Source organism: Dermacentor andersoni, chromosome 11 (genome assembly GCF_023375885.2).
Source record: "Dermacentor andersoni chromosome 11, qqDerAnde1_hic_scaffold, whole genome shotgun sequence".
Taxonomy (NCBI): domain Eukaryota; kingdom Metazoa; phylum Arthropoda; class Arachnida; order Ixodida; family Ixodidae; genus Dermacentor; species Dermacentor andersoni.
This window is the reverse complement of record NC_092824.1, coordinates 82,311,250-82,336,598: the sequence shown is the minus strand read 5'-3', so window position 1 is coordinate 82,336,598 and position 25,349 is coordinate 82,311,250. Positions and strand designations below refer to the sequence as shown.

General features: G+C 43.2%; 1 protein-coding gene across 8 annotated transcripts in view; it reads right to left on the bottom strand.

The window, feature by feature from the left end:
- The window catches only part of LOC126517957 (uncharacterized), a 43,873-nt gene continuing 18,524 nt past the window's right edge, over positions 1 to 25,349 (bottom strand). Inside the window, exons 3-9 of one of the 8 annotated variants that reach the window (XM_072285589.1) lie at positions 23,523 to 23,576; positions 17,720 to 17,771; positions 16,322 to 16,376; positions 15,331 to 15,536; positions 3,435 to 3,602; positions 1,260 to 1,651; positions 1 to 73 (exon numbers count right to left, since the gene is read on the bottom strand). In XM_072285589.1, coding sequence (XP_072141690.1) covers positions 3,557 to 3,602; positions 15,331 to 15,536; positions 16,322 to 16,376; positions 17,720 to 17,771; positions 23,523 to 23,576 — 413 coding nt within the window. In that variant the 3' untranslated portion in view covers positions 1 to 73; positions 1,260 to 1,651; positions 3,435 to 3,556. The other 7 variants (XM_072285590.1, XR_008609749.2, XR_008609750.2 and 4 more) reach the window with 7 other exon arrangements.

The following is a 25,349-nucleotide window of genomic DNA, read 5'->3' as shown; positions in this document are numbered from 1 at the left end:
TTAATTCCACACACCGTAACTTTATTTCAGAGCTCTCAACCATTCGTACACCAGCAAAAGCATTCCTCCGGCCCTGTAAAAAACAAAATTCAGGACGATCAAAAACCGAACATTCCCACCTTAATTTACGCCGTATACATGCGCGCACATGACGCCGAAAGTGCAAATTTCTCACAAATACATCGAATTCATTACTAGAACGAGAGGTGCCGGGAATAGAAAGTAACGCTGGCAGGGGAAAACAAATACAACGAATTCTTAGTGGCAATTCCGAAGTCCTGGACATCGTAAAACCCAGAAGGCTGTATCTGTGCGAGAAACAACGAAATCCATTCTAGAAGCATGTTTGGAACAGCTTAACGGAAGCCTCCGGGTAATAAGCACGGCGCACGGCTGTTCGCGAAGATTGTGGAACGCGAGAGAAAAGTACGCAGTAGTAGTACAGAACAGCACGAAAGTACTTCCGATGCTCAACAAGCTTTTTCATTCTTATACGGCGATTGCTTAACGTACGAATGTCACGCGTAAGTTTGCCTGCTACACAACACAGGCGCCAGTTCCGAGTGATGAATTATCCCGACGTCTTCTACTCAACCTGCGGTACGCCTCCCAGATGAACTCCAAATTTTGTAGTGGTGTCGTGTGATGTCCTTTCAGGCTTCGTTATCCATTGCTGCAGTTTTTCAAGTACTTTGACGAGTTCGCTGTTCAGAGCATCCAACAGCAGACACCAAACTTATTTCGGCGCATTAAACCCTGCAATGCCCAAACAGCGTTCTACACGAAATACGTGCAACTCGATTTCTCGCCATGGAGCGCAAGCTTATGCTGAAGATAGCTTCAGCAAACATAACGAGCACTGCAGCTAGTAGTTACATTGCAGCCGAGTTTCACACGCGAACAGCTTAAGAATATGTCGCTACTTCTGTTTCACGTGCACAAATTTGAAATTCAGTCTCGAACGGCGCAGCAATCGGAAGGCGCGTTATGCATTGCAGGGTTAAAAGGATCCCGAGCAAAGCTCTTCGCTTATCGAATAACAGTAGGCGAACAACATACGCCACCGCGAAAGTCTCCGGCTAATTTTGCAGTCGTACGTGGGTTTTTCGTTATTTCAGCTAGTCGTGCACTCCACCAACATTCCACTCCTTGTCTTCCCCTCCCCCTTTACCAACTATATGACTCGGTAAGCCGCCGTGCTATCGGTGCTCTATTTCGAAGACCCGCCCGTAACTCACCTCAAGCTACCCAGGACGTACCCCGTAAACACTCATTTGTTCGAGTCGTGGTACGTGAAGTGTAAGACATCTTCCACGTCATGGGCGTTACACGTCGCCATCATCGTCGTCTTCTGGCCTTTTGGCCTGCGGTGTTTTCAGGCTTTATTTTTGTGTGTGCGGAACCAAGCGCTTGTAATTTTCAAAAACTGTGCGAATGGCCACGTCGTCATGACAGTGAAAGTGGCCGCTCTGACGCAAGTTCGAAACCTGGCGTTCGAGCTGAACCTCTCCAGTCTGGGTCAGCGGCTGCTGGGTGGCTCGCGCACCAGGTTGCTTCAGATCGAGGGATTCTCCGAAGTCCGTGGTGGGGAGATCCTCCGGTGAGCATCCGGATCCTCCGGAGAACTTCCGGTGAGCACGCTGCTTTGGAACTGCAACAACAAAATAAAGAAAAAATTGAGTGGGCTGGCAACTCCTTCAGGCAGAATTGCTTGCCGCGCGTTTTCCTGAGTTGTCAGGAATTCGCATACTGTTCGATGCCAAGTTGGTGCTACGAAAAGTGGGAGGGCGAAATTTACAGACCCTGCTTCCTAGCGCCGCTGACGCAGCATATAGCCCTATAGTCCAGTTTATTTATGTATTTAATTTTTTATTTATTTGCAGTATCTAACAGGCTGCTGATCGGATCAATATGTAAGGTGGCTTTACGTGGTTAGTAATATGGTGACGAGTACTGAAAGAAACATACATATATTGGCTATGTACGAAAAATACAATCCCAATGCTCTTAGTCTAGCGAATACACAACAGAGTTCATATAAACTAGACGACTGGACATTATCTAAACTTTTGAACGCCACAACGTTCTCGTGCTGTTGCGCATGCATCTAGTTGGCGTTCCGTTTCAAGAGCACAGCCCGACCCACGTGCTACATATGGGACAATTCCAGCCAGAATATATACGCCATTTTATGGCCCGCCCTATTAATTGCAAAGATCTGAATATTTCATATAGGAACCTGTCAGTGGCACGCTGCTCATTTGTGAAGCGAGCCAGTATGTGTCAAAAGCACGAGTCCAAGTAATGAATCGGCGGAGTATGAATTCCGATACAGAAACTAGTGCTTCTTATCTGCTCCGATTGCAAGGCTCACATTAAGCTAGCTGAAGGAAATGTTTCATACGCAGACCCGCAATTACGTACTGTTAACTTGAGGGCCTAAGTTTAGCCAATGGGCTTTAACTAGATTAATTCTGAACCACTGTACCATCAGCATAAATACAAACCTGATCAGAAAATAACCGAATTGAATTTCTGGTGAGGTAGGTACACGGAATATAATTGCTATGTAGCCTCTGTTTAAGCATGTAGCAATAGTCTCTAGTGCAGGTTTTGGTGTCTTAATTCAAATCGCATAAACAAATGCAGGTGAACTTGGGAACGGGACGATATGTCCGAGTATTTTCAGAAGTGTTCACGTTTGAAACTGCGCTGATGCTGCCCCCAATTGTGACTTACTTGTTTCAGTACATGCGAATTATTCCGAAGCTCAGGACTAGACCGAAAATGTTCAGCTCACCAAGGAAAAGTAGTTTACAGCATGCGTTCGTTTCTAATCCGACTTTTTCACTTTTCTGTGCTGCGCTCTGTCGCATGCCGCTGGCAACGCTTTGGAAGGGAGCCGGGGCTTTCGCCCTTCGATTTGTGCAGCTGCACCCATGTTGAGTCTGCGTCGGTTACGCGTTTCGTCGATCGCGGCTGGCTTCTTCATGGTAGCAATGTCGTACCTGGAAGCCACGTCGCAATCATCGACCACCGGATGAGCAAGCCTGAGGGCTCTCTCGTGCCAGCAATGCGGCCGTTAAAGGCGTGCCGAATTCCGTCTGCGGACGCGGCTGCCTTAGAGTTTGTTGTCGCTGATTTCAGCAGTTGAATCTCGCTTTGTATAATTTTTACACATACTTTAGACCTCACGCATGTTGAATAAGTCTTGGCGCGCAGCCTTGCGTGTCGGATTAGCCAAAGCGGTGCATTTGTATACATTGACATCTGCATCCACAGGTCGTTGATTGTTAGTGTGGAATGTAGAAACGGTGCATCGCTGACATTAAATGTGAAAATGTAGCAAAACGTAAACATCTGCAAATATCAGCGGCCGAGTCAATTAAACAATATACTTTTGCACTTAGAAATGCTGAGCAAGAAGGTTCAACCTTGCTGGACATCCTGGCCAACCGACATCCAAAATGGAGCATCCGGCTGCGCGAGGACAACAGAGTGTGCTGCAGCCTTGCCAGTGGCATGAACACTGTGTCACGTACGTTGCTCGCACCTGCTACATGTGGCTTGACATGAGCATGCTGCAGGAGATGTTCACCTCGCTGCAAAAGAAGTCAGGTCGACCTGGGATGATGCCAAGGCAACAGTGAGAATGACATGTACTCGTCTTTCTGAGTTTATTGAGTAATTGACCAGGCTAAACAGTTACAGCCACATTAGAGAGCAATCAGGTGTAAGTTTGTGCCGTTCACTCCTTTATTTCAATAAACAACGGATTACCACAGGGGTACTATATGGCCTGCAAGCACTACAGCATGGGTCCATATAAGAGCTAGTGCAAAAGAGCCTTACCTTTAGGTTTGTTTTTAACATGACTGTCAAAACCTTTTGCAGTCGTTAGTAGTGTTATATAGCATAATCAGCATGAAACATTTGAAACAACTTTGCCTCTACAATACACCAGGTAATAGGTGCGACGGCTGTGGGCAGTCTATGAAAACAACCTTTCCGCTGTTCTTTATACGACATGACTCAATGCGAAGCAAACCCCCGATCTGTGTGCAAAACCGTCAGTGGCATTCCATGAAAATAAATGGCACCATATGTTCTCGCCTACTCTTGACTGCTAATAGCACTTCCCAATGCCTATTGGATTGTATTTCCGGGCAAAATGTCTACTGATGATGATGCCTGCTGCTGATGACACATTTAACTTCAGTGATGTTTATATCCTTCATGCAGATGTAGCCTTGCTAAACCAACCCATTTTTGACTGACATCCTAAACTGATTTTGTCCAACAGGCCACCAGGGCGGGCATCGTCATCATGACGGTCCATCGACCCAACTATGACATCTTCACCATAACGACGCGAGGTGGATCGCCGTCTGCAGTAAACAGCCGTGTCGACAGGCACACTACTTTAATATACTGCCAACTGCGTTGGCGGATAGGCAAAGAAAGTTGAGGGCAGCACATGCTCCCATAAAGCTAGGGCTAAAATTAAACAATTCCATCTAGCTGGACGACTTTTACCGAAAGAATAATTCTCAGAGGGCGAAGTCAGATGACATGCAATGTCACTCATTCATTCATGAGTGAATGTCATTCCCCCTTAAGAGAGAGAGAGAGCAAATGATAAAGGAAAGGTAGGAAGGTTAACCAGGACTGAGCCCGGTTGGCTACCCTACACTGGGGAAAGGGAAAAGGGGACGGAAAGATTAAAAGAAGAGAAAGTCTACTGGGGATATCGTTAGTACACTTTTACTGACATTTCATTACGTGATGAATAAACTTGTTTGTGTACATTACATTGCGCTTTAACATCAGAAGCATATAGCCTTTAAAATAATCTCTCCGGTTGCTTTACAAAATCAAACAGCTCAGATTCAACGCATAGATCATTCCTCCTGGAAATAAATTTTATTGACAATGATTAACGCGATGAATTCACGATTTGCGTAAATTACTTTCCGCGATAAAAGCAAAAGCCTATAAGCATTTAAATATTCTCTCCGCCCTATTTAATAATTTCGCACAGCTAAATTCAACACATACATCCGTCCTCCAGCAAATGCCTTTTTAATGACAATTATTTACGTGACGAATAAACGATTCTGCGTAAGTTACTTTCCGCGTTAAAAGCAGAGGCCTATAACACTTGAGAATATTTTCTCCGCCGTGTTTTCTAACTTCTAACAGCTCAGATTAAAAGCATAGATCATTCCCCCAGCAAATGCACTTTTACTGACAATTACTTACTCGATACAAAAAAACAAATTTCCATGAGTTACTTTCCACGTTAAAGCCAGAAGCCTATAGCCCTTATAGAATAATATCTCCGCTTACTTTAAAAGTGCCATCATCTCAGATTCAACGCATAGATCATTCCCCAGGAAATGATCTATTACTTACAATTATTTACTCGATGAATAACCGAATTTCTGTAAATAACTTTCTCCGTTAAGACAAGAAGCTAATAGCCCCTTAGAAGCTTTAAAACACGGTGGAGAGATTATTCTAACAGATCAGATTCAACGCATAGATCATTCCTCCAGTAAATGCACTTTCACTGAAAATTACTTACGCGATAAAAAAAACTAATTTGCAGAAATTACTTTCCGTGTTAAAAGCAGAATCCTATAGCCCTTTACAATAATCTCTCCATTTGCTTTATAAATTCTAACAACTAAGATTGACAGCATAGATCATTCCCCCAGCAAATAAACTTTTACTGATCATTATTTAGGCGACGAATAAATGAAATTGCATAAATTGGCTTCCTCTTTAAAAGCATACGCCTATAGCCTTTAGGATATTCCTTTATCACTTTTCCTAACAGCTCAGATTCAACGCATAAATTATTCCCACCATCAAGTCCCTTTTTCGAACAATTATTTAAGCGATGAAAAAACGAATTTGCGCAAATTAGTTTCCCCGTTAGGAGCAGAACCCATTAGCCCTTTAGAATATTAGCGCCAATGTGTTCTATCGCTATTCCTAACAGCTCAGATTCAACGCATAGATCAATCCCACCTGAAAGTAACTTTCTGAGACAATTATTTACTCGACTAACAAACGAATTTCCACAAATAATTTGCCACGTAATAAGGAGAAGCCTCTAGCCCTTTAGAATATTACCGCCACCTCTTTGTCACTTTCGCTAATAGCACCGAATCAACGCATAGATCATTCTCACCCTCAAGTCCCCTTTTTCAGACAATTATTTAAGCAACGAATAAACGAATTTGCGCAAATTAGTTTCCCCGTCAGGAGCAGAACGCATTAGCCCTTTAGAATATTAGCACCAATATGTTCTATCGCTTTTCTTAACAGCTCAGATTCAACGCATAGATCAATCCCACCCGAAAGTCACTTTCTGAGACAATTATTTACTCGACTAACAAACGAAATTCCACAAATAATTTGCCACGTAAGAAGGAGAAGCCTCTAGCCCTTTAGAGCATTAACGCCACCTCTTTATCACTTTCGCTAACAGCACCGAATCAACGCATAGCTCATTCTCACCCTGAAGTCCCCTTTTTCAGACAATTATTTAAACGATGAATAAACGAATTTCCGCAAATTAGTTTCCCCGTTAGGAGCAGAACGCATTAGCCCTTTAGAATATTAGCACCACTGTGTTCTATCGCTTTTCCTAACAGCTCAGATTCAACGCATAGATCAATCCCACCTGAAACTCACTTTCTGATACAATTATTTACTCGACTAACAAACGAATTTCCACAAATAATTTGTCACGTAAGAAGGAGAAGTCTCTAGCCCTTCAGAATATTAACGCGACCTCTATCACTTTTCCTAACAGCACCGAATCAACGCATAGATCATTCTCAGCGTCAAATTCCCTTTTTCAGACAATTATTTGGGCGATGAAAAAATGAATTTCCGCAAATTAGTTTCCCCGTTAGGAGCAGAACGCATTACCCATTTAAATATTAGAGCCAAAGTGTTCTATCGCAATTCCTAACAGCTCAGATTCAACGCATAGATCAATCCCAACTGAAAGTCACTGTTTGAGACATTTACTCGACTAACAAACGAATTTCCACAAATTGTGACGTAAAAAGGAAAAGCCACTAGCCCTTTAAATTATTAACGCGACCTCTATCACTTTTCCTAACAGCGCCAAATCAACGCATAGATCATTCTCACGCTCAAGTACCCTTTTTCAGACAATTATTTAAGCATTGAAAAAACGAATTTGCGCAAATTTGTTTCCCCGTTACGAGCAGAACGCATTAGCCCTTTAGAATATTAGCGCCACTGTGTTCTATCGCTTTTCCTAACAGCTCAGGTTCAACGCATAGATCATTCCTAACAGCTCAGATTCAACGCATAGATCAATCCCACCTAAAGTCACTTTCTGAGACGATTATTTACTCGACTAACAAACGAATTTCCACAAATAATTTGCCACGTAAAAAGGAGAAGCCTCTAGCCCTTTAGAACATTAACGCGACCTCAATCACTTTTCATAACAGCACCGAATCAACGCATAGATGATTCTCACCCTCAAGTCCCCTTTTTCAGACAATTACTTAAGCGATGAAAAAACGAATTTGCGCAAATTAGTTTACCTGTTAGCAGCAGAACGCGTTAGACCTTTAGAATATTAGCGCCAATGTGTTCTATCGCTTTTCCTAACCGCTAAGAGTCAATGCATAGATGAATCCCACCTGAAAGTCACTTTCTGAGACAATTATTTACTTCACTAACAAAAATTCCCACAAATATTTTCCCCGTAAAAAGGAGAAGCCTCTAGCCCTTTAGAATATTAACGCCACCTCTTTATCACTTTCGCTAATAGCACCGAATCAACGCATTGATCATTCTCACCCTGAAGTCCCATTTTTCAGACAATTATTTAAACGATGAAAAAACGAATTCGCGCAAATGAGTTTCCCCGTTAGGAGCAGAACGCGTTAGCCCTTCAAAATATTAGCGCCACTGTGTTCTATCGCTTTTCCAAACAGCTCAGATTCAACGCATAGATCAATCCCACCTGACAGTCTCTTTCTAAGACAATTATTTACTCGACTAACAAAACGAATTTCCACAAATAATTTGTCAGGTAAAGAGGAGAAACCTGTAGCCCTTTAGAATATTAACGCGACCTCTATCACTTCTCCTAACAGCGCCGAATCAACGTAAAGTTCATTCTCACCCTCAAGTCCCCTTTTTCAGACATTTAAGCGATGAAAAAACGAATTTGCGCAAATTAGTTTCCCCGTTAGAAGCAGAACGCATTAGCCTTTAGAATATAAGCGCTACTGTGATCTATCGCTTTTTCTAACAGCTCAGATTCAACGCATAGATCAATCCCACCCGAAAGTCACTTTCTGAGAAAATTATTTATTCGACTAACAAACGACTTTCCACATATAATTTGTCACGTAAAAAGGAGAAGCCCCTAGCCCTTTAGTATATTAACGCCACCCCTTTATCACTTTCGCTAACACCACCGAATCAACGCATAGAAAATTCTCACCCTCAAGTCCCCTTTTTCAGAAAATTATGGAAGCGATGAATAAACGAATTTCCGCAAATTAGTTTCCCCGTTAGAAGCAGAACGGTTAGCCCTTTAGAATATTAGCGCCACTGTGTTCTATCGCTATTCCTAACAGCTCAGATTCAACGCATAGATCAATCCCACCTAAAAGTCACATTCGGAGACTATTTACTCGACTAACAAACGAATTTCCACAAATATTTGGCCACGTAAGAAGGAGAAGCCTCTAGCCCTTTAGAATATTAACGCCACCTCTTTATCACTTTCGCTAACAGCACCGAATCAACATATAGATCATTCTCACCCTCAAGTCCCCTTTTTCAGACAATTAAATAAGCGATGAATAAACCATTTTGCGCAAATTAGTTTCCCCGTTAGAAGCAGAACACGTTAGCCCTTTAGAATATTAGCGCCACTGTATTCTATCTCTTTTCCTAACAGCTCAGATTCAACGCATAAATAAATCCCACCTGAAAGTCACTTCCTGAGAGAATTATTTACTTGACTAACAAACGAATTTCCACAAATAATTTGCCACGTAAGAAGGAGAAGCCTCTAGCCCTTTAGAATATTAACGCCACTTTCGCTAACACCACCGAATCAACCGCTTAGATCATTATCACCCTCAAGTACCCTTTTTCAGACAATTATGTAAGCGATGAATAAACGAATTTGCGCATATTAGTTTCCCCGTTATAAGCAGAACGCGTTAGCCCTTTAGAATATTAGCGCCACTGTGTTCTATCGCTCCTCCTAACAGCTCAGATTCAACGCATAGATCAATCCTACCTGAAAGTCACTTTCTGAGAAAATTATTTACTCGACTAACAAACGAATTTCCACATATAATTTGCCACGTAAAAAGGAGAAGCCTCTAGCTCTTTAGAATATTAACGCAACCTCTTTATCACTTTCGCTAACAGCGCCGAATCAACGCATAGATCATTCTCACCCTAAAATCCCCATTTTGAGACAAATATTTAAGCGATGAAAAAACGAATTTCCGCAAATTAGTTGCCCCGTTAGGAGCAGAACGCATTAGCCCTTTAGAATATTAGCGCCACTGTATTCTATCTCTTTTCCTAACAGCTCAGATTCAACGCATAAATAAATCCCACCTGAAAGTCACTTTCTGAGAGAATTATTTACTTGACTAACAAACGAATTTCCACAAATAATTTGCCACGTAAGAAGGAGAAGCCTCTAGCCCTTTAGAATATTAACGCCACTTTCGCTAACACCACCGAATCAACCGCTTAGATCATTATCACCCTCAAGTACCCTTTTTCAGACAATTATGTAAGCGATGAATAAACGAATTTGCGCATATTAGTTTCCCCGTTATAAGCAGAACGCGTTAGCCCTTTAGAATATTAGCGCCACTGTGTTCTATCGCTCCTCCTAACAGCTCAGATTCAACGCATAGATCAATCCTACCTGAAAGTCACTTTCTGAGAAAATTATTTACTCGACTAACAAACGAATTTCCACATATAATTTGCCACGTAAAAAGGAGAAGCCTCTAGCTCTTTAGAATATTAACGCAACCTCTTCATCACTTTCGCTAACAGCGCCGAATCAACGCATAGATAATTCTCACCCTGAAGTCCCCCTTTTCAGACAAGTATTTAAACGATCAATAAACCAATTTGCGCAGATTAGTTTCCCCGTTAGGAGCGGAACGCTTTAGCCCTTCAAAATATTAGCGCCACTGTGTTCTATCGCTTTTCCAAACAGCTCAGATTCAACGCATAGATCAATCCCACCTTACAGTCTCTTTCTGAGACAATTATTTACTCGACCAACAAAACGAATTTCCACAAATAATTTGTCAGGTAAAAAGAGAAACCTGTAGCCCTTTAGAATATTAACGCGACCTCTATCATTTTTCCTAACAGCGCCGAATCAACGTATAGTTCATTCTCACCTTCAAGTCCCCTTTTTCAGACATTTAAGCGATGAAAATACGAATTTGCGCAAATTAGTTTCCCCGTTAGAAGCAGAACGCATTAGCCCTTTAGAATATTAGCGCCACTGTATTCTATCTCTTTTCCTAACAGCTCAGATTCAACGCATAGATCAATCCCACCCGAAAGTCACTTTCTGAGACAATTATTTACTTGACTAACAAACGAATTTCCACAAACAATTTGCCACGTAAGAAGGAGAAGCCTCTAGCCCTTTAGAATATTAACGCCACTTTCGCTAACACCACCGAATCAACCGCTTAGATCATTATCACCCTCAAGTACCCTTTTTCAGACAATTATGTAAGCGATGAATAAACGAATTTGCGCATATTAGTTTCCCCGTTATAAGCAGAACGCGTTAGCCCTTTAGAATATTAGCGCCACTGTGTTCTATCGCTCCTCCTAACAGCTCAGATTCAACGCATAGATCAATCCTACCTGAAAGTCACTTTCTGAGAAAATTATTTACTCGACTAACAAACGAATTTCCACATATAATTTGCCACGTAAAAAGGAGAAGCCTCTAGCTCTTTAGAATATTAACGCAACCTCTTCATCACTTTCGCTAACAGCGCCGAATCAACGCATAGATCATTCTCACCCTAAAATCCCCATTTTGAGACAAATTTTTAAGCGATGAAAAAACGAATTTCCGCAAATTAGTTGCCCCGTTAGGAGCAGAACGCGTTAGCCCTTTAGAATATTAGCGCCACTGTATTCTATCTCTTTTCCTAACAGCTCAGATTCAACGCATAGATAAATCCCACCTGGAAGTCACTTTCTGAGAAAATTATTTACTCGACTAACAAACGAATTTCCACATATAATTTGCCACGTAAAAAGGAGAAGCCTCTAGCTCTTTAGAATATTAACGCAACCTCTTCATCACTTTCGCTAACAGCGCCGAATCAACGCATAGATCATTCTCACCCTAAAATCCCCATTTTGAGACAAATTTTTAAGCGATGAAAAAACGAATTTCCGCAAATTAGTTGCCCCGTTAGGAGCAGAACGCGTTAGCCCTTTAGAATATTAGCGCCACTGTATTCTATCTCTTTTCCTAACAGCTCAGATTCAACGCATTGATCAATCCCACCTGACAGTCACTGTCTGAGACAATTATTTAATCGACTAACAAACGAATTTCCACAAACAATTTGCCACGTAAAAAGGAGAAGCCTCTAGCCCTTTAGAACATTAACGCCACCTCTTTATCACTTTCGCTAACACCACCGAATCAACGCATAGATAATTCTCACCCTGAAGTCCCCCTTTTCAGACAAGTATTTAAACGATCAATAAACCAATTTGCGCAGATTAGTTTCCCCGTTAGGAGCGGAACGCTTTAGCCCTTCAAAATATTAGCGCCACTGTGTTCTATCGCTTTTCCAAACAGCTCAGATTCAACGCATAGATCAATCCCACCTTACAGTCTCTTTCTGAGACAATTATTTACTCGACCAACAAAACGAATTTCCACAAATAATTTGTCAGGTAAAAAGAGAAACCTGTAGCCCTTTAGAATATTAACGCCACTTTCGCTAACACCACCGAATCAACCGCTTAGATCATTATCACCCTCAAGTACCCTTTTTCAGACAATTATGTAAGCGATGAATAAACGAATTTGCTCAAATTAGTTTCCCCTTTAGAAGTAGAACGCGTTAGCCCTTTAGAATATTAGCGCCGCTGTGTTCTATCGCTTTTCCTAACAGCTCAGATTCAACGCATAGATCAATCGCACCTGAAAGTCACTTTCTGAGAATTATTTACTCGATTAACAAACGAATTTCCACAAATTATTTCTCACGTAAAAAGGAGAAGCCTCTATCCCTTTAGAATATTAACGCGACCTCTTTATCACTTTCGCTAACGGCACCGAATGAACGCATAGATCATTCTCACCCTCAAGTCCCCTTTTTCAGACAAGTATTTAAGTGACAAATAAACGAATTTACGCAAAATAGTTTCCCCGTTAGAAGCAGAACGCGTTAGCCCTTTAGAATATTAGCGCCACTGTGTTCTATCGCTTTTCCTAACAGGTCAGATTCACCACATAGATCAATCCCACCTGAAAGTCACTTTCTGAGACAATTATTTACTCGACTAACAAACGAATTTCCACAAATTATTTCTCACGTAACATGGAGAAGCCTCTAGCCCTTTAGAATATTAACACCACCTCTTTATGACTTTCGCTAACAGCACCGAATCAACGTATAGATCATTCTCACCCTCAAGGCCCCCTTTTCAGACAAATATTTAAGCGATGAATAAACGAATTTGCGCAAATTAGTTTCCCCCTTAGAAGCAGAACGCGTTAGCCCTTTAGAATATTAGCGCCACTGTGTTCTATCGCTTTTCCTAACAGCTCAGATTCAACGCATAGATCAATCGCACCTGAAAGTCACTTTCTGAGAATTATTTACTCGATTAACAAACGAATTTCCACAAATAATTTGCCACGTAAGAAGGAGAAGCATCTAGCCCTTTAGAATATTAACGTCACTTTCGCTAACACCACCGGATCAACCGCATAGATCATTATCACCCTCAAGTACCCTTTTTCAGACAATTATGTAAGGGATGAATAAACGAATTTGCGCAAATTAGTTTCCCCGTTAGAAGCAGAACGCGTTAGCCCTTTAGAATATTAGCGCCAATGTGTTCTATCGCTTTTCTTAACAGCTCAGATTCAACGCATAGATCAATCCCACCTGAAAGTCACTTTCTGAGACTATCATTCGCCCGACTGACAAGCCAATTTCCTAAAATAATTTGCCACGTAAAAAGGAGAAGCCTCTAGCCCTTTAGAATAATAACGCCACCTCTTTATCACGTTTCCTAACAGCGCCGAGTCAACGCATAGATCATCGCCATCCTCAAGTAACTTTTTCTGACAATTATTTACGCGATGAATAAACGAATTTGCGAAAATTAGTTTCCCCGTTAGAAGCAGACCGCATTAGCCCTTTGGAATACTAGCGCCACTGTGTTCTATCCCTTTTCCTAAGAGCTCAGATTCAACGCACAGATCATTCCCAACTGAAAGTGACTTTCTGACAATTATTTACGCATTGAATAAACGAATTTGCGCTAATTATTTGCCATGTTAAAAGGAGAAGCCTCTGGCCCTTTCGAATATTAGCGCAACCGTGTTCTATCGCTTTTCCTAACAGCTCAGATTCAACGCATAGATCTTTCCTACATGAAAGTCCCTTTCTTAGAAGTATTTAGGCGATGAATAATCAAATTGCCCCAAATTATTTCCAATTTTAAAAGTATAATTCTCTACCCTTTATAACATTGGCGCCACCGTGTTTTATCACTTTCCCTAAATGCTCAGATTCAATGCATATATCATTCCCACCTGAAAGTAACTTTCTGAGACAATTATTTACGCGATGAATAAACGGATTTCCGCAAATTATTTGCCATGTTAAAAGTAGAAGCTTCTAGCCCTTCAGAATTAAGGCGCCATCGTGTTTTATCGTTTTCCTATCAGCTCAGTTTGAATGCGTATTTGATTCCCCCACCAAATGCACTTTTTCAGACAATTGCTTACGCGATGAATAAACTTATTTGCGTAAATTTGTTTCCACGTTAAAAGCAGTAGCCTATGGCCCTTTAGTGTAATCGCGCCACGATGTTTTATCACTACCCGCAACAGCTCAGATTCAACGCATATATTATTCAGCCTGCCAATGCACTTTCTTTACAATGATTTACGCGAGGAATAAACGAACTCTAGTAAATTTTTTCCCCAGTAAAAGCAGAAATTTGTAGCCCATCAGAATATGCGCTCCACCGTGTTGTTTCACTTTTCTGAACAGCTGATAGTCAACGCATGGATGATTCCTCCTGTAAATCCACGTAGGCTGATTAATTTATGCTAACTAACGAAAGGTGAACGATATAACTAATGAACGATTGTACCCATGAACCGTTGACTTAACGAATGATCGAACCAACATTTCGTTTGCCGATCCCGAACACTGACATTTGACGAAAACAGTCGAAACAAAGACTGTAGCCATTCTGCAGCCTTTTACGTGCAAGAACCACGATATAATTATAGGACATGGCTTAGTGTCAAACTGCGGATTAATTCAGACCAGCTGGGGTTCTTTACGGTGAACTCTGCTCAGAAAGTGGCGTTTTTGCACTTACCCCCAACGAAATCCAGCCATGGCCGCTGAAATTTGATCACGAGCTCTCGGGCTTAGGCACACGACGCCAAAGCCGCTACGCCACGATGGCGGTTTGTTCGAATCGAGAGCCACGGTAACGTCCTACGTAGACGAGCAGCCGTCGTAGTCTTTTTATGTTGACTTCAAATGATCAGAACGAATGTCGTTCGGACAGTACGAGCTAAGCCTATTCCCTAGAACAGTTAAGCACTTTTACACTGAACCAGATTAACATTGTCAAAATGTCAGCCAACGCGAAAGGAATCTGCGATATATATGGGCTGGCTAAGTCGCGCGTTCTTACGGAGAATGGCCGTGTTTAAATAGAAAGAAATAGCCATACTGAAACATCGCAAAAAGGTTGATGTCAATATAGATGCTGAAGTCGAGGACGTTGACCTACCGCCTCGCCCAACTTGCTGTTTATTAAAGAATTTATGATAGCACGCGCGTGACGTTCTAATCAGCAGCAAACCAGGTCGCTAGAGGAGCTGGCCACCAGGCTCGTATGGTGGACAGCGACCTAGCAGGTAGCTAGAACAGCTACTAATCAGTACCTATAGGGTGGGCATCAACGCAGCAGGTTGCTACCACAGTTGCTGATGAGTATCGTCGATTGAGCAACAATATACCAGGTTACCGGAACAGCTGGCCGCCAGATCTGCAGGGTGGGCAGCATGATATCACTTCGCAAGAACGGTAGGTCACCAGATCCGCGAAGCGGGCGGCGAGGCACCAGGCCGTTGGAAGAGCTGACCACCAGGTCCACAGGGTGGCTAGCAAGATAACAGCGCACTGGAACTGCTGGTACCGGGCCCGCAGGCGAGGGACTGAGACACCAGGCCGCTAGAACAACCCAGTAACCCTAGTTAGCGTGAAGAAATGTTCGTTGATGAGCGCCACATACCTAATGGCACATATGCGGTGACCCAAGATAAGAGTAGATTAAGTTCATTGAAGAGCGGCACACACTGTCACAAAATTAGTGAGACAAGTTGGTCTGAAGGTTGGTCGCGATTCCTGTTTATTTAGCGCAGCTTCCCGGTGTCCTACACATCAGACAATGGATTAACAAGCCAAAAGACAGACAGACAAACCTATCACGAATAGAGTGAAGTTTCAGAAGGGTTTGGGGCTTGAACTAGTTGGTACGGGTCATTCATTTTATACAGCGCAAAGGTGAAGGTGAAAGGTGAAAGACAAAGGTGAAAGGGTAGCCTAGGCGAAAGCAAGCCGCGATATCGGGGTTGCCTACATAACCGATTATTGAGTCGAGCGCGACATTTATATACAGGGAAATGGCCGAAACGAAACAGAAAGGAACGAAGTCAGCGAGTGGCCAATCTTGAAAATCTTAACCCACCAACTAACCCAGCCAGCAGTTCTTTATAAAGAAATTGCGACAGAAAGAAACGTCCTTTTTCTCATGCGAGTCTATACCGCAAGCCCGATATTTTGATCAGCAGCAGACGATGTCGCCAGAATATCTGGCCACCAGTTCCGCAGAACAGGCAACAACAAACCAGGCTGCCTGCCAGGGCTGCCGTCCACTTGGTCCGCAAGGCGGGCAGCAAGATACCAGACCGCTAAATGACCTGAGTACCAGGCGAGCAGAGCGGGCAGCAAGATACCAGGTAGCTAGAGCAGCTGGCCACCAGGTCCACAGCATGGGGAGTCACCAGGCCTCTAGAACAGAGGACGACCAAATCTGTAGTGCGGGCCCCAAGACACCAGGCCGATTGAAGAGCCGACCAGCTGGCCCACAGGGTGGGCATCGACATGGCTGTGCTCAATAACTGCTGGCCACCAGGTCACCAGGCCGCTAGAACAGTCCAGTGTTCATTGTCGGCGCGAAGAAAGTTCATTCAAGGGCGTCGTATACCCAGCGGAACATGCACAGTGACTCCAGATGGAGTTCATTGACGAGTGGCATATAAAGGTCTGCAACTCAGGGATGCAGGTTGGTCTGAAAATTGGTAACGAAACCTGTTCCCTCACACAGCAGCTCGACGTTCTACACTCTAGACTTTGGACTACTCCATGAACCATATAGGCGTGAAACATGCAAAATACAGATTAAGAAACTAACAGACAAACAAACATACCGCGAACTAGGTGAAGTTTCCAAAAATACAACCCACACTGATTGCAAGTTACAACTGTAATACACCGCAGTACACAGAACTTATATCGTTGTAGGCAGCGTTGTGCAGTTATCTTAGGCTATCAGTATTGAGTCAGTCGGCTCAATAAGCTGCGACTCGTTACTTGAAAACGAACACGGGACCAACTCCGTCATCTCTTAGTTTTTGTGTTTTCGTTCGAAAATGTGCGGGTTCGATTAATACAACGGCCAATGGCAAGCACGCATGGCAGTTTTATAACTTCGAACTGGCTTGCGTCGCCATCGACGTAATGTGCCTAATGTGCTTCCTTTTGCTGCATATCTAAGTTATGGTGTATGTTCCAAAACAACTCGGGGATTCTGAGGGACGTCTTAAAGGGAAGCTCCAGACTAATTTTTACAAACGGTATTAGAATATACGACAGCAAAGCGAAGTACATCGAGAAGACACGTTTCTGCGGGGGTGCTGGAGTGAAAATATAGCCACTGAAGTAGCGCACACGAATCATGTCTGAGAAGTGAAAGTTCATTGGAAAGTTGAGTCAAATTCATACTGTGAACAACGCACGTGCTTTCAAGCTAATTTTCAATGAACATTTAATTGTTAGGCAACGCATTTCTTCCACTTGTACCGTGTTCCTCATGCGATGCTTCAGTGGGTCAGCTCAAGTGTACCCAGTTAGCATATTTTTAATCATAAGATTCGATAATCATAATTGTGACTGCACTAATTATGCTTTCTTTTTCTTTATTATAGCGTCTTCTTCACGCTACCTTCCTAAGCGTCATAAGAACCGTTGGCGTCCTCGAGTGTGGGTGAAATTGTTTTTACGCAATTCCCTTTGCAGACTGAAAGTATTCGGAAAGATTAGGACGCAAGAAGTCGCGTCTTCGATGCGCTAACCTTGCTGGTGCGGCTGGTAGAGTCGGCCATCGTGCTGCTTCCCACGCTGGTCCTGGTGAGAATGCAGGAAAGGCCAGCAATGTCACTGCTTGACAGATGGGTCCACGACACAATCAGGTCGATCCCGTGCCGTTCGTTTGTGGTATCGATGAAATAAAGAAAAAAAGAAAACATTACACGCGTATGTGAGGAGCACACAGACAAAGGTGGGCACAGGAAACCATGAGGTTCTACTCTGATCACTACGTCAAACGCCGCAGTGATCTCTCACAAAATTTCAGTCGTCAAATGTCTTGGGTACTCCAAGAAGTGCAACTCAATATGTCATCAGTTCTTTTCGTTCTTTTTTATTTGTCGCGCAGAGAAAGACTTCGCTACTTGTACTAGGTTGTGCGTGACTGCGTCAGCTGCAACCTAGCGACGAAAGGACAGAACGACATGTCCTAAATGTGTCCGCCGTTGATAATATCTTTTTATTTTTCGGTTGGCATGTTGCAAATTTAGGTCTGTATTATGAAGCGACCAATTGCGGAAATAGTTCCACTTTCGCCAGACTCACACCCCGGACTCAATGATGTATACAGCCGACAGCACTCTTGACACCTCGCGAAGATAGCCAGCTTTGCAGAGCGCCATAACCACCCTCGGTCGTGTGCAGGAAACAGGCGAACCCGATCGAAGCACGCAAGGACAGCACCAGCTACGAACAAATGAATCATTATGAAAAAGTCACAAATATATGCTTTGTCTCAGAGAAAAAAGCAAAACGCACGAACAAAGCGCAATATAGTAGGTTGTGAAGAAGGGCCTAAGCTCCAATTCCGCAAAGGCCACGATACCGCAACTCCTGACAGGAGACAACCGAAGCCCTGCGATGCTAACACATCACAAACCGAAGCGCCGTAGTTTACCTCAAATATCTCTCATTTTATTTTATTATTATGAATATGCAAGATTCGTGTGAGTCTCTAATTTCGACGATGACTGTGCGCCTGGAAGCTGGACGGCAACGTATTCGTCTGACATACTGCTTACGCTCATTCGACCTTGCTTAGCGCACTTCGCAGATTTGCTTACGTGATCCCCGATTGTCGAGTATCAGAGCTCACCTTCCACCTATTCCACATTAAGGACTGCAGTGCTTGTGATAAGATTCGCTAAAAGGATCAAGTCGTGGCTATAATCCCGCGAGATTATTGGTGCCAAAATTATAACGTGCATATCATTACGCTATGCAATTCTTTTTCGATTATGGGAATTCGTAAGTAACGTAATGCATGACTGCTATGGTGTAGCTCAGCCGAGAGATTAAGACGAAGGTTGAATATCAATGTACATTAAGGAAATGGGATAGCCTAACTGACTTTGATCATGGCAAGTAAATTTACAGCAAAGTAAAATCAGTTGGATCCCATACGGTACGCGTTGCGAAATCATAACAGCTTACCGCTATCCTTGAAAAGGGTATGGGCACCAATATAAGGAGCATACTTGGGGATTAACAAACTTGTGAGGAAAAATGTTAGGAATATTGTTCAGAGACAAGAAGAATGAGATGTGGATTAGTTAGCAAACATCGGGCAGCCAATATATGCGTAAATATTAAGAGGAAAATGTGGAGCTGGACGGTCCACGTAACGCGTTGGGGAGATAACGGGAGGTGCATTAAAGTTTACAGACTGAGTGCCAAGGGAAGTGCAGTCGAGAACCGCAGGAGATTAGGTGGTGTGATAAAAATAGAAAGTTGGGGGGCAGACTTCATGTGCAATCAGCTGGCGCAAGTCAAAGGTTATGAAAATCTCTGGGAGAGTACATAAATAGGCTGATGGGGGGTGATGACGGCTATATTTTTTTCCTTGGGTATGGCTGCGGTCATGAAACATTTTTTATGTTGCAGTGCAGCTTCGCAAATATTGTTACTCTGCATTTGGATCCGTTTGCTTGCTTATTTTATCATGTTAACCCTTAGTCAATGCTCCATGCAGAAGCCTGTAAGGTATGATGGATAAATAAATAAATAAATAAATAAATAAATAAATAAATAAATACCACAATATTCACAAGCTTTGCTGCAATTCAAACACTAAATCAAGTAGCTACACAGCGTCAAACATCAACGCAGCGATGTCACATGGTCAAACATTTTCTTATGCTTCTCGAGGGAAATATGGCGATAAAATGTGTATGCACAAAGAGGTATTACGCACGTCTAGTTATATTATGGACACTGTACCACAGTTTCTGGAGGTTCGGCCGAGAATTGACACGCCCAGTGGCGCATACACAGTGCCATATAATCAATCAAGTTCCCTAAGTGATCACTAAAATATAATGTGCCAATCATATCGACGTCTGTGAACTTCAAAGATACTTGAGTGCCTGTATTAGATGTTCAGGTGTTATGTAGGAATTTACTCCTAATCACTACTATCTTACTACTACCTTATTGGTCAGCATGCAGAGGTTATATAAGCCTGTTTGATGGTGCCTGCACTCGACACACATACAGGTGATCATTCGTACGTTTTGCAGAATTTCTAAAGAACTCTTGTGGTAGATGGCGTAATTTTATTCCGCCATCTGAAGTATTTCAAGAAGCTGACAATAATTTCACAAAAAACCGACGTACAATCAACTAATCGGCGAAAGTTCACGAAGATCAGTTTATGGCACATGTTGTGATTAGGTTGCAAGGCATATCCACTAGGAACCAATTTTGATGATGGCATGGGTTTCACCATCTGCCACACGCGATATTTAAAAATTCTGCACAATATAAAAATGATCACCCGATATAGTTTTCTATACATATATTCACAAATATGTCCGCCCGACCGACCGACTCAGCAGCAGCAGCCACGTTAAACCCGGCCGAGTGGGCAGTGGAATATTCGCTTTAACATACATATCTAAATAATTGCGAAAGCTGAGAAATGTAAATATCAAAGGTGCTCCTTTTACACCGGTTAAGTACTTCAGGTTATCTGATCGGCGGGTTGCCGCCTGCCTGCCTACTTATCTCGAAACCTAATTAATAACAGTGTGCGAGTGTGTGTGCACATGAGTGTGCGCTCATCTGGCCTGTGTGCGAGAGAGAGAGAATACGAAGGCAATGGTACGACGACGTCCACACAACCTCAGGAATGAAAACGGCGTTGAAGCAGGACAAAAATGACCGCGACGCCGTGGTGACAGCGATAGCACAAACACTGCGACCATGCCACAAGGACTAACACTGCAAGACGACCACGCGGCCGACGCGGTCATGACGACAGCGACAAAGCTTGACTATGACGTCAACATGACGGCGATGACAACCACTTCAGGGGCTTAAAGAATACAGCGCCGTAAAGGCTACAATGAGATACGGAAACGATTACGATGACGGCATGACGACAACGACAAAGAAGATGACGATGACACCAACATGCTGAGCATGACAGCCACAAGATTACAAAGTCACGACGACATGATGACGATGCGATTGTGACTGCGACGTTGGTCGCACAAGTGCTTAACTGCTGTGGCAGAAAGAAAATGCAGAAATCATCGGCGATGATTATCAGCGTATAAATAGCCCGAACTAAGAACCTAACGAATGACTGAAGGAGCAAACTAACAAAAGAGTGAAGGAATGAACGAATGAAAGACTGCTGGAGCGAACTAACGAACGAACGAACCATTGACTGAATGATTGAAAAAAAAACGAACGAACGAACTGAGAACGAACGTTTTCTTTGCCGAATCCGAAAATCAATCATCGACCACCGAACAACGACAAAAACGGTCGAAAGGGGAAAGAAAGCTATTCGTGTAAAAGTTGCAACCAGACGCATTCTACAGTGCACAAGGCCGTTGTCGACCCCTACCGCTGTTAAGCATCATCATAAATGACGACGCATGCGCTATTCATGCCTATAGTGGCCATTTTCTCCTCCCACAGATGTTTAGTTATGCCACCGACGACATAGTCATCACCCCGTCATCATGTCAGCGTCGTTGTGTCGCAATCTTGTTGTCGTCCTCAGAATGTCACTGACGCCTATTAGTAGTGGTAATGGTATTTTACTAATATTACTATTGTTATATTATTATAGGTTGGTAACAGAATGTAAGAAAATAACTCTGAGTATGAAACGACAGAGAAGTGAAAATGGAGTTGCCGGAAGCCACAAACAGACGTGAACACAAGACAGAAGGTCCATATTGAACACAAATGTTTCAAAAGTTGTCCACAAAGAAATGAATAAACAAAATGTTATGCGATACACTGGCCTCACCAATAAAGCACCCTGGCCACGTAAACTCGATCGTTCTAAATTTTTTTCTAGTGCTTTGACCTACGGCGAAGAATCTCTTCCCTCCCATAATGATACGATCGCTTTTCAGATATTCAGAGGCCTGAGGACGTAGGTTATACAGCAGAGGATACATGGTCCTCTGGGACCACCTTCGCAAAGCTTCAAAACCACGCTATATCAAGATTACGAGTGTCTCTAATACGACCCGAGTACATATGAATACGAATGTGTCGTACTTTTCACTGCATACCCCTGTCATTACCGTTCTACTCGAAAAGCAACACACATCACACTTGTCCTCGTCGCATCGATACACAGACATTAACACTGCACCCATCTGGTTTGGTGTTTGCATTTCGGAATAGCTTGTGAACGCTGCGACGCACCAATATACGTATTGTGCGAGGTGAAGCCTATGCATCAATATTGCATGAATTTACTCATTGTATGAATAAAATTCAACGTCGCCGTTAGTTGTATAGCGTTTAATAAAAAAGCGTTGCTTCAAACAGATTTCAATATGAGTCTTGAAGATTATTATTATGATTGTTTTGCATGACTCACGTTTTTCGGCGTATTACAGATTCGAAATTTTTTCCCACCGATGGTGCCACGAAAGCAATCAGTAAGAAGGCGAAACCTCGGCAGATGTATAGCTCGGCAGATGTATAGCTTAGCTGCCCACAGTATTCCTTGAATTCACTATCAGTTTGGAATAGCGTTTCGTAATACGGAAGGAACAGGTTACTTTTTCTACGCGTCAACATCAAATTCAGCGACGTGCTGCACTGAACAAGAAGCTGCAGTGCATTTGACTATCCATTGATACGCCTACTTCACAGGTACCAAAAAGGAAGCGCTTACAGCAAAAAGCAGCGTAATAGAACTTCGCATATAATGGTTACACAAAAGGTTGATTGAGCGTAATTACGTCAAAACAGTTGCAAGCATTGTGCTCACCTCATCAACTGGGACACGAAACTTGACTCGGCTACGAGTTCCCGAGCTGCCTGAACCAAGCCCAAAATTCCAATTCAAATTTACGTGCAAAATCCAAGATATGATTATGAGGCACGGCGTAGTGCCAGACTCCGGTTTAATTTCGACCACCCGGGGGTTTTCTAACGAGCACTCAATGCTCACTACGCAGGTATTCGATGATGTTGATCTACGAACTCGTCCAACTTGACGTTTTTGTAAAGAAATTATGATAGAAATAAACAGACTTTTGCCTCATGTGAATCCTTAAGGCACGTGCATTCTTATGATAAGCGGTAGATCAGGCCGCTAGAACAGCTGATCACTAAGCCGGCAGGGTGGATAGAGAGATACCAGGTCTTTACAACAGCTGGCCATTAGGCCCGTAGACTTGACAGCAAGATACCACTTCGCAAGAACGGGTGGCACACGGTTGACGGCAAGACACCAGGCTGATAGAAGAGCTGGCCACTAAGTCCGCTGTACGGGCAGCAATACACAAGTAGGCAAGAACTGCTCGTCACCAGGTCTGCAGGGCGGGAACCAAGACACCAGGCCACTTGAGCACCCCAGTCGCCCTAGTTGGCGTAAACAAAAATTATTGAAGAGCGGCGCATACGTAAAGGAATATGGACACTGACTCAAGATAACGTGAAACAAGTTCATTTAAGAGCGGCGCGTACCGTTAAAACTCAGTAACACAAGTTGGTTTGCAGGTTGGTAACGAACTCTGTTCCCTAAGCAGAGCAACCCCATCCTCTACGCACCACACCTTGGACTGCCCCGTGCCCTAAGCTGGCGTGGAACAGATCAGATAAGGATTAACAGACCAGCAGACAGACAAACACACCGTGAGCTGAGTGAAGTTCCTAATTAGCTAGCGCCGCGGAAGGGAAGTTACGGGTGTAATATACACTAGGGCGCACATAACTGATTGTCTCGTTGTCTTCTCTCCTAATCTTTCTGTATCTTCATTACTTCGATCGCATTTTACTCCCTTTACGACTTTCCACAGCACAGGGTAGCTAGCCGGTACTTTCACTGGCTAACCTCCCTGTCTTTCGATGCTTGTCGATGCAAAATTGGTGATGACAGTTGTATGCACAGAGAAGTATGACATGTTTATATACATTTGGAATTGTGTACCTCTCGTGCCCCAGTCGCACACGTATTTGAACCTGCCGAATAGCTATTTCAAAGAACATCAAGTGCACTAAAGAATCAATTCGTTGTAATTTGCTAATTCATCAAGACGTATGTGTGCTTCAGAGATACTAATATCCTGATATTATATGTTAAGATTTTACGTAGGAATTTACTCTTTTTATTACATCGAACAGAAGTGCACATTGGCACTACATTGCCGGTCCGTATACTGGGGTTATGTATATGTCATTTGCTGGCACTGCCACGCCAAGCACATGTGACACTCGCGCATGCATATATATGACGTATTCATGAAGGCGAGGCCCCGTCCGAAACGTCAGTAACGTCCTGTTATTCTCCTACGTGCTTCTATTTAAACCATTTGTGTGCCGGATGCTGTGATTCTACGCTCTATCGATTATATATATATATCCACACGCGCACACACACTCCTAGTTGCCGAACGACCAACCAGCAGCAGCCACGTAAACACATGAGGTTAGACAAATAAAGCTTTGGTATAAAGTATACACATCTGAACAAATACGCAACCTGTGGAAAGCGCGTACTAAAGCTGCTCCTACTACACTGTTTAAAATGTTTAGGTGGTGGTTACGTTATCCTCCGCTATGTGGGTCTGTATGCCTACCTATCTCGCTACCTAAAAGGAACCTTCGAGCCGTGTTCCAAGATAATTCCTCTTCTCGTAAGTGCGTGTGCGTGTGTGGGTGCGTGTGCGTGAGAGAGAGAGAGAGAATGAAAAGTCGAGGTCACAACGAACGCAAGACAATGCGAAGGATGACAACGGCGTTCAGGTACGACAATAACTACGAGGGTGCCAATACAACAGCTGTGGCGTTGACATTGCGACAATGTTACGATGGCGACTACGGCAAGACGGCGGCAGTGCCAGTGACAATCGCGACGAAACCCCGCTATGACGCCAACATGGCGGCGTTGACAAAGCCACCACAGTCGTGCGACGAAGGCATCACAATAACGACAGCGATGGCATAGGGACAGTGAAACGTTTCGACGACGACACTGACATTCTGAGCTTGACAACCACAGGATTATAAAACGACGGCGATATGACGAGAATGTGATGACGACAATGACGTCGGTGGCATGACATGACTACTTAAGTGTTGTGGGAAAAATAAACTGTTCAGAAACTATCTACGATGATCGCCAATGTAAACGTA